Source organism: Scomber japonicus, chromosome 24, assembly GCF_027409825.1.
Source record: "Scomber japonicus isolate fScoJap1 chromosome 24, fScoJap1.pri, whole genome shotgun sequence".
In the NCBI taxonomy this organism is placed as follows: domain Eukaryota; kingdom Metazoa; phylum Chordata; class Actinopteri; order Scombriformes; family Scombridae; genus Scomber; species Scomber japonicus.
The window spans coordinates 14,258,243-14,269,351 of NC_070601.1; the positions used below are offsets into that span (position 1 = coordinate 14,258,243).

General features: G+C 43.0%; 1 protein-coding gene across 1 annotated transcript in view; it reads right to left on the reverse strand.

Annotated features, from left to right (window-relative positions):
* Positions 1-10,771, reverse strand: part of LOC128354377 (fidgetin-like) — a 32,740-nt gene extending 21,969 nt beyond the window's left edge. Inside the window, exon 1 of the mRNA XM_053314613.1 lies at positions 10,648-10,771. Within this exon, the coding sequence (XP_053170588.1) occupies positions 10,648-10,771 (124 nt within the window). The remainder of the gene's footprint in view (positions 1-10,647) is intronic.
* Between the last annotated feature and the right edge of the window lie 338 nt (positions 10,772-11,109).

The following is an 11,109-nucleotide window of genomic DNA, read 5'->3' on the forward strand; positions in this document are numbered from 1 at the left end:
AGACAGCTGAGCTGACAGCGCTGTTGGTGTTTAAGCTAACGTTACCGCTAAAATGCGTCACAGCCCTGAACCCTGGAAGTCACCAGTCTAAAACGTTGATGTGATGAGCTTAAAACAAAGATACAATATACTTAGAGTTTAAGTAGAGATTCAAACAACTCTTTTCACCATCTGTCTATCATGTGCACTCAACAACTATCAACCTAGCTGGGCACTTCATGTACAAGTCTTTTATGAACAGCAAAAGGACAAAGTCCATTCCTTATTTTTCCAAACATCAAAATTGATTAAGAGTACAGTTTCTTCTTCCATTACCAATCAAGACACCAGTGTGCAAACGAGCTAATTAACCAGACAAAAGCCAAGAGTTTCTTTTTTGTTGTTTTACCAGAGTCAACGTTAGCTACAGCTGAGTGAGTTTGTTCTAGTCATTATATCCAGAGAAAGCAACAGTCACCAGGTTAAACATTCTTTTGGTTCAGCTTGTTAAACCACTGTTAATTATATATATTAAGATTAAAATTTGGGATGTTGTGATTTTTTACACTTGTTCAAACTGTAAAAACTACAAAAACTAGAATACCTTATTGCAATCATATTTTGATGTATATTATTGTATCGGTTTCATCCACATTGGCCAGAAAAAAAGTATTCATGTAAAATATGATGGTCAAACTAAACTTGTTTTCTTTGCTGACATTTGGGAGAGATAAGGTCACAATATGCACATCCGTACGGTAAATGTTTCTCATATGTTTTTGCCTACAATTGGCTCCTTGCTCGATGTAGATTTGTGACATTATCAGGGCATATTTTGCCAAATTCACTGTTACACCCTCAAAAAAAAACCTTGCGGCGGGACAACAAGAGACCACACACACTTCAAACTACAGTTGTCCGTGTGTACGGCCGAGGAGTGAGAATAATTCCACATTCTCCACAGTTTTCACTCATGTCAGTGTCCGAGTTGATAAGCATGAAAATCCATTTATCTACAAAAGAACTGTATGGTCCATATTGGACAATGTCTCTTTCATGGTTCCTTGCAGGCCCTTTTTTTGTCCACAAAGCCACCCAACTGACTCCACCACGTCTGTAATAGGCCACATTCATTTGATATAGACACATCAAGGGAGATATTGCAGTGGTTTTGCTGTGCATCAAGAGAGAGTGGAGCTGGTTCACAGAGGCAGCAATATGCTCTGAACATAAAAGAACAATGGATGCAAGGCAGATGCAGTTAGGCAGAGAAAAAAAAGAGAGTGGTCACTGCGCAGGCCTGGATATAAACACTCTACATGTATGCTTACATGTACAGGAGACAGGGTGAGACTGACTGTCATTATCATTCAGCCTTTTCCTCCTTTTCAGAGTTGCTTTCCAGACCATGCTGTGAGCAGGAGGACAGATATCCAGAATTAGGATAGGAGGAGGAAGAGCCGTCAGATTACAGATTAGAAGGTGGGGAAGAAGTGGGATTAAACATGCCGTCGAGATGGTAGCCCGACTAATACAGCTCACAACTCGACTAAGGGCGTTGTCAAATTTAGTCCTGTGGATTATACTGCCGTTAGTCCACTGACAAACTGCACTGAGGGAAATATTTAAAAAGAGAAACGACTCTCCTGGAGACTCTTATGGAAACACTTTCCACACTGGTCAATGTTATTCATTGCTCATCTAATCCATATTTGTGTAAATGAGGTGCACGGAGCTTTACAACACCAGGCAGACACAAAAACCTCTGAGACTTTGGTATTAACAATGATGCTACGTCTTAACCACCCTCTGGCTAATGCAGCTAATGAATGAGAAAGCGCTAGCAGGCTAACGGCTCTAATTCTCCTTCACAGGCTATCATGTTGCAGCCCGGAGACAGATCAATACCATTTGCTCAACACACAGGAGGCCTGAGAATCTATAAAAGGGCTTTTATTGAGTAATTAAACACCCATTACTGTCCCGTGCAGCCAAACAATAAATTTGATCAGCCTCTCAGGCGCAGATCCAGTCGTGATTAATACTCAGTGCATGCATGACATAAAAGACCACAATGACATTTTGCTAAGTCCTGTCTTAGACCCTTCCAACGGCGCAGGGACAAGAGTTTGGCTGCTTACAGCGACAGTTTGAAGGTTGTTGAGCGCGGCCGGACATTCATAGAGCTCTGTGTGCTCCGAGGGGGGATTTTTGTGGGGCTCAGCAGCCACGTACTGTTCACTCCTGCTGGCCTGGGATCCAATCCCACCAGTACCTGCTGTCCTGAGGCTGCCACACCAAGCGCCACACTCTGCTTTCCATCAGAGACATCTGTCGGCCTATGAATGATGAGCTTAGTGATATTATAATGCTTCTTTTTAGATTTGCACTTCAGACTGTAACCTTCTGAAGGCTCGAAACTTACTTACAGTTTCGAAACCAAAAACTAAAAACTGCTTATACCAAAATATATCAACACTAAATACAATACATAAGGTCATTTTTATCAGATTTAAAATTATTAGTAATGAAAATTAGTCATTTTATTTCTTTATTTCTTTCTATATAGTATGAAGAACCACATTAAGCAAGCATCTAAACAATTAACAAAGGCTTTATGACACACTGTAATGTAGTTGTAGTCAGATGTAAGTATATAGAATTACCAAAGTTTGAACCCATTAAAAAAGTGTAAAATATCAAATTGATTTAGGTTAAAAGTTCAAATGTGACTCCTACCTGACTGATATTTTTAATTTCCTACAGAATAATGCACAATGAAGTGAACACACACATCACGCTCCACTGTCAGGACTATTTTGACTCACAAATACTTCAATTCTTGCCTGACCTCAAATATAAATAAAACATTTTGGGGCAAAATGAGAACCCTATCATGTCACAGTTCTCGTCTTTGTTTTACTATCCGCCACACAAGGAGGGTGACTGAAGGCTGTACACTTCTCTTTTTTTTACCCCCTCTTTCCCAATGTCCTTTTCCACACTTACACAATTCAAAAAGCTGTTACAATCCCATCCTTGTTGGAGAATATTTAGCGTTGTTGAGCCAACAATATGGCATCTGGGTGATTCTCCTAAATATGAATGGCCCATTCACAGGGCTCAATGGAGTCGCTTGGCAATGGCCCTTCTTCCCCTCCCTCCTCCGTACTCAAAACAATATTCAGCGCAGCAGTCTTGGCAGTTTTCCCCGAAATCAACAAAAGGGGAACTCGAAGCTGTCCCTGAAACCCTCAAAGCATTAAGCCTCTGTGAGATGCAAGTACTTGGCACAAGCAAAGCGATTTAGCGACAATGGGCAAATCATACAGTGCTTTGTGAGATTTAGGGGATACAATAGCACTCCGTTTCCAAAGCACACATTAGCAAGCATGTCATTGGGACCCCCTGGGGGATTTGAGCAGCCTAGAGGATTGTGTAGTGAAGAGGATAAATATATGTTACTGGGCAAGAAGATGGACTGCTGCCAATGTCTCCCTCCTTCACACATACACACACATACACACACACAACATACAGTGGGGATTATGAGAATGTGGAATACATTAATAGAATAATCTTCTGAGCACGTATAACACAAACTAACCCATAAACTCAACCTATTTGGCTTGTTAAGCGTACACATTGCGGCGCGTCCAAAATCAATTTACAACCATTTAGCAGAGCTCAAGAGGTGCAGATGAGGAGAGATTCCCTCCCTTACAAAAAAAAGGCGCTCCTGCCGTAATTTCTTTTCTTTTTTTGGGGGAAAAAACACTTGTTATAAATGTGCAGCGCTTGCAGCCATGCTGACCTCTGAGTGCTAAACAAAACCTACAACGGACAAGCAGACACCCACTCAAAAGTCAATACCATGCGTGCCTCCTCTTCCTCTTGTATGGTTAATGCATGATGCCAGGTAGAGGAGACAGACGGAGAGCAGGATCTCATTATACGTTGCATGCTATCATTAGCAATCTACCACATGTGTCCATCCTGCCAACTGAGTCGTACAAGCAACATCCTAATGCTCTCGCGCCCACTTGCAGAGGGGAAACTTGTCCCACACACACACACACACATACACATTTACAGTACAAGAGTGCACAAACACAATCACAGGTAAGAAAACAAACACTTCCTCCCCAGCAGGCCGGCATACATGAACAAATGATGTTGATTCTAGGTGAAACGATTCGTCAATCAACACTAATAATGAGTGATTATTGAGCAGAAATACGTCACTTTCTGGTTCCAGCTTCTCCGATGTGAGGAGGTGCTGCTTTTCTCTGTTTTATATCATTGTAAAGTGACCATTTTTGGGGGTTTGGGAGTGTTAGTTAGACAAAAAATAAGATATCTAAAGACATCACCTTGGACTCAAACTGTGACGGACAGTTATCGAATTCTCTGCAGGCTCGTTGACAGTACCGATAATGAAATTTATCGTTAGTTGCGGGCTTCATTCGAGGCACGGCGCCACTTGGCACGTTTCACTTAAGCGCACATGTGAGTGAAACAATGTCCGCCGCAAAATTTTAAAGCTATTTAATGATAGCAGTTGTTTTTTTGGGTTTTTTTTTTTTACTCTCGCTCCCAGTTTGTGTCCATCTCCCAGGGGCCACAGGCAGCTCAGTGATGCTGTGCCACACGCCCAGCCACTCAACATCCTTTGTGTCCATCCCCTGGCAGCCTGCCAAGCTCAAACACACACTCTCTCTCATACACACACACACACACACACACACATTCTCCCTCTCGCCCAATGAGCCATTGTTCATTAGCACGCATGCACACCTTTGCCGCCTCGCAGACAAAAGTGCCCGACTTACTTGCCGTCGCGCCGTGCGAAAGATGCCTCGCTAATCAAGACGTTCAAAACTGAGAGAGCTGCAGAGGAGGGGTTGGGGGGGGGGGTGGGGGGGTGGGTGTGGAGGGGCGGCAGACGGCCACTATCTAGCCAAGGCTCGCTGTTAACAAAATCAGATCATCCAGCCAGAGCCAAAAGAGAAATAGAAGAGCAGCGGCGGCGAGAGATTACAGTCAGATCCTTCCTCTCTCCTAGCTGTCATTTTCTCTGGCCCCTGTGAGGAGGAGGGGAGGGAGGGAGGGGGGGGGCTCTTGTCGGCGCGGTTCTCCTCCATCGGCGGGCCAAATGAGTGGCGAGCTGCTCCGCATATCAATGCACAATTTAACTTAAGACTTCCATGGCAATAACCTAATTAGAAACGGCGCCTTCTCATTTGAAGGCACAATGTAAAGGATAAGCTGTATGCCGCCATGTCTATTGAGGTCTAATGGTGCGGAATATTCCAAAGTGGAAGTTAGATTTTTTTTTTTTAATAAGTCCTTAGCATATTTAACGCTTCCGCACGATGAATGTTTTAATATCTGCCAGAGAATCCGGGCCATGGGTGGTGGAGATTGCTGGTGAAGAGTAAAGGGAGGTGAGCGAGGGTCTGTTTAAAATTCAGAAAAGGGGGCAGCGGATTGCAAAAGAAGGTAGGAGGGGATGGAGAGTGTGGAGAAAAAAAAACTACAGCTTTGATTTGATTAAACCTATGAAAATGATGCATTACATAAAAAGAAGAAACTTCAAACATTTTTTTTTTGGGGGGGGGGTTCGGAGTTCAAAGAAAGCGAGATAATGCTTTTAATGCTGGAATTAACATGGAAATGAATTTGGCGTGATGTCTGTTCAAGGATGGGAAATAAGAGGGGGAAATTTTGGTGATGCCGATCTCAGATCAGTTTGGGACCTGAGTTGACCCCGAAGCTGCCTCAAAACCACTGATGACACCCATCTTTTTATTTTCACTTCAATATAAAGTCATTTATTTCACATTTTTAACTTGAAAATATTAGAATTCTACTCCAGATTACACTTTATTTGAGATATTCTCTGATTTCTTAACTCACCAGTTCAGAGAAACCTGATCAAGCACAGCTGATCTGAGCGTTACAGTGCATATCACAGTGAGGCATTATATTGGTATTAGACATGACAGGGTTATTACTCCACCCCTGAGTGTGTGGATACCCATCACTTTAAGTACAGCCATCAGATTTTGACTGGATAATAACCAGTCAGCACTGGGAGAAAGACTTTAGGGCAGATGAGAATGAATATAGAGCTGAGTTGAATGCGTGTGTGTGTGTGTGTGTGTGTGTGTGTGTGAGGAAAAAGGTCGGCTTCAATTGCAACATGGAAGAAAAAAATCCATCAACCAGTAACTGTCAGTCACAGCAACACTGCCCCCTCTTAAAAAAAAAATCCCAAAACCCACATTTGAAAGAGGAAAAAACAACCAGTGAGCTTCCACCAATTCTGAAAAGGAGGAGGAGGTGGGGTGGGGTAGTGGTGTTGGTTGAGTGGATCAGGGTGTCAAGGATTTTAAGGAACTGGCGTCCGCTCATCTACGGCGAAAAAAAAAAAAAAACGCGTCTCGGGCAGCGGGCGCTACCGACAGCTGCCTGCCGTCTCCGGGAGAGGAACTTAGATCAGCGAGGAGGGGCTGTCAGCGAGCACGCAGAGAAACACACAAAGACTACACAGCCTTTGCTACAGTTAGCTGACACACACGCCCGAGCACTGTCTTCTGGGAGAGAGAGAGAGAGAGAGAGAAGGAGGGAGGAAGAGGAGGAGGAGGGGAGGGTGGTGGTGGGGGGAATAAGTGGACAAAGAGTGAAATAGATGAGAGAGCAAGGAGACAAGACGGGCTGACGCACTGTCGGGCAAACGTGGAGAAAGAAAAAGAAGGAGGGAGGGGGAGCGAGAAAGATGAGAAAACTGAAGGAGAGAGAGAGAGAGAGATGGAGAGAGTGAAACAGACAGACAGGTCCGAGAGGGATTTGTTCTATTTGCATGCGCCGGGCTCCCATGGGGTCCGAGCTCGGCGCGGCGAGCCGAGAGCACAAAAGATAACACTTAACATATTTGCTAAAAGATGACAACCCTGCCTGGATCTCGTTTGAAGGGGCCCTTTGTCAGGAGCGCACAGACAGGAGAAATCCACTGATATGGACGCGGTGGCGGCGGAGAAGAAGACTAACAAATGTCTCTCTCTCGATTTCTCTCTCTCTGTGAATGTGTGTGTCGAGAAACAAAAGTAAAAAAAACAAAAAAGCACAATATTTCCCCACATCGCCTTTACATCTGGCAGAAATCCCACAGGGGGAAGGAGGGAGGGGGAGAAGGGGGGGTTGGATCGCACGCCGGTGGCTCCGGGATGGTAAAACAGCTTTTAATGGTAAACATTACAGACTGATAGAAAGTGTCAGGATAATTTATTTATACGGCCCCACTGGGAGTAGCTTAGCCACCCTCGCGGCAACACCGGCTCTCTATTCATTTGGAGGAAAGTCCGTATTTAGATAAATAAAGTGGAGGAGAGGCAGAGTAAAAGGGTCCCTGTTTGTAAAGCAGTTTCTCTTCTCTTCCTATTATCTCGCCTTTCTCTGTCCCTATTAGCCATATCGGGGGGGGCTGCCGGAGATGTGAGGCGATACGTTATGTGTATAATGAGGGGGATTATTGCTACTGTCACTGCAACACGCACAGACAGCGGATGCAGAGGACGGATCTTAAGCTGAGGACTACAGCAAACAAATAGACTTAGAGGAATAAACAAACCGCTGAGTAGCTACATTATTTACATTACACACACACACACGTACACACAATCCATACACGGCTGGGTCCGCCTGTGTTCCTGCACACACACAAAAACTTAAATTTCACACACCCAGTTAGTCCCCATATGCCCACATGAGAAGTTAATTCTCTCGAGGCCTGACCTGCCGATATCTCTAATAAAAAACATATACTGCGACTTAGAAACACAAGTGCAATTAAAAACAAGTCAGGTGTTAAATTAAGATAAAAAAAACAGCAGCAGAAAATGTGGATTTTTTTAAGTGTGCGATTTCAATAAATACACACCTGTATATGTGCGTGTGTGATTTTTAGATGGTTCGAAATGATAAAAAATGACACCTGAGGCTCTAGAAAAAGAAGCGTTGTCATCCTGTGATATTTGCAGTGCTGTTAAAGTTTGACAACGTGGACACACACCCACATGCACGCTTTAGTACATTGTCAGGACACATATGAGCATGCAAGCGTTCCCAAGGTATTAGACACGCACACACACACACACACACACAAGTGCATCAGCAGGAGAATTGTGGAAGGAGCACATGATGTGAAGCAAATAAGTGTGTGTGTGTGTTAGTGTGCATGTGTATGTGTGTGAGTCTTGAATGTGTGAGAGCGAGCAGAGCGAGAGAGATCAAAGGTGAAAGGTTGAGTCCTCACTAATAACTGCTACAAAAACCAAGAATGTGCAATTGTGGAACTTCAGCCTCTGGTGCGTGTGAGAGTGAGTGTGTGAGAGTCTGTGTGTGTGTGTGTGTGTGTGTGTGTGTGTGTGTGTGTGTGTGTGTGTGTGTTTGTACAGAAAGTACATTGTAGCTCAGGTCGTGATTATTCATTAGAAAGCTATCCACCGAGGATCTCACTTGCAACAGGGTGGGATGGCTATTATCAATTTCAACAATCCACCATTGTTCTGCGTGAATGGTGAGGGCCGGGTTTGAAGGAAGAGAAAAAAAAGAAGAAAAAAAAAGCAACGTACTTTTCCTACATTGACACTCTGCATCCATCCTTATATTTTTTTCTTATAACATTATAAAACCTATAATATCGGTGCAAGTTTTGCTCCTTAACGCTGTAACTGTATGATATTAATCGCTATATAGATAATGTGAATAATTATCATAGAATTCATCTTTAAGGTAATCAAGCATGAAATATGAACTAAAGTGCAACTGAGAAATAAATCAACATTAATATATACAGGCCTGCTTCACTGTGACTCAATCACATCACACATCACATGCAACTTCTATCATTTAAACCATTAGTCAATTTGACGCTCATACAGAAAACTCTGCACTGCCTTGTGTGTGTGAGTGTGTATACGAGTGTGTGTGTGTGTGTGTGTGTGTATGTGCGTGTCATCTTTTTCATCTGCATGTTTATTAATGATAAAAGTTAAAGAACAATATTAACGGAGCAGATTTATAATTGAATATCTTGATTATAATAAATAATAATAGTAATAAGAGCTGCAAATGAAGGCATGTGTAATTTCAAAGCAGCACTTTCTAGTCAGCACATGTGTTAATTATGAGCAAAATGGGTTAAATGTGCAGTATTTCTGTAATATGATTAAAATATAAAAATTAAGAATAAATCTAAATTTGACACCTGCAATTGTACAGATTTAATTTATATATATATATCTTTTTTAAAAAACTATTAAATACACAATTTAAATTCAAGCTGGGTTGCTCCTCAGTTCTAGTAAATTGTTTCCTTGTTTTAACACTTAAATAAATACAACATCCCATAATCTCCCCTCACTCATCTGTGCATTATTACACCCTCTAATACATTCATAACAAGTGGAAGGGATGGAAAAATGAAATAAAAGAAGTGCAGAAGTTGCTGGAGAGAAGGAATAAAATAAATCACCTACCATAGACGCTGCTGCTGCTGATCATGTCGTGCTGGAACAGGGAGAGGAGGAAGAGGAACAGGGAGAGGAAGAGGAGATGAGAGCATTGGAATTAATTTGTGGAGAGAGAAAAAGGAAAGGAAGGTAGGAATCCCTCCTCTATATAAAAAGAAAAAAAGAAAAAAAAGAGGCTTTACATTGCAAACAGGAACACTTTTTTTCTAGCTTGTTCTTTTCTTATTTTCTTTCTTCCTTTCTTTCTTTTTTTTGTGGTCCAGCACTGCTCGGATTTCAAGCTGTGTGAAAGGTGGGCCCTTCCAAGTCTTAGAGAGAGCAACTCAATAGGAGAGACATCTAACCTACATGCATCTCATTAGAAAGTGGAGCCCGGAGCTGGATGGAGGAGGACATGGAGATACACACACACACACACACACACACACACACACACACACACACACCTCTCTCTCTCTCTCACACACACACACACACACACACACACACAAATCAACTGGTGTGTCTCAGCTTGATTTTGTGGGAAAATGATGCAGGGAAAGTTAAGTTCAATCAGCTGATAACGCCCTAAAATGCCTTTAAAAAACACGCACAGAGAGAAGGAGAGAGAGAGAGAGAGGCATGCTGCGGTCACACTGTATCCGCTCTCTGCACGCATGCATTGGGGCAACTTGTTGTAACCGTGTCGCCGCCGCAGCAGCAGCCGGATGAAGGCTGGAGAGGAGGGGGGGTAAAAAGCGTGTGTGTGCATGCAAGTTATGTGATTTCCTTCTATTTTATTGAGATGCAGCAGTATACACACACACACACACACACACACACACACACACAAACAGAGGATCTATAGTGCAGCCTACGTGTCCGAGCCTCTGCGATTTGACCGTGGTGCAGGTGCGCTCCGACTAAATCATATTTAGATTTTTTGGAGAGAAAAAAAAGACGCACGCAAGCAAATCACGCACAATGCAATAGGTTGAAAACTTGCAAAAATGATAAAGTGCATGTGAATTATTGTGATATAAGCTGCTCTAGTCTGCAGACGCGCTGCCTTGCCTTGCCTTGCCTGTGTCTGCTCTGACCACTCTGTCTAATTGCAGACGCAGCGGATCCCCGGACGATCCTTCCTCCTTACCTGTTTTTTTAGCGACAGGTCGACCTTTCAAGTGAGGGGTTAGAGTCGCATCGATCCCGGGGAAGGGTTCTGCTGATGATCGGGGTGCCGAGGTTAAGCCGGGTTGCGTGAGAGCTGAAACCATCCCAAGTTAACGCAGGAAACACTGACCACAGCCACTGCCATGTTGGAATTTCACCAGCCCTGAACAGCTGCTTCTCACACTGACCAGTACGATCCACACTGCGCATGCGTCTAAAGGGTAAAGGGAGGAAAAAAGAAAAGAAAAAAAAATCCTCAATTCCAATTATTGCCCACAAGGTTATTATGGGCTTCTAGTTTGTGTGGGAAGGTTGGCAAGGTTTACTTTAAGAGCATTTCTGACTATATATATATATTGACAGTCTTTAATATTGGACATTATTCATTTATTGAGATGGATATAATATATGGATGAAATTGAAAATAATTATCAAGGAGTCA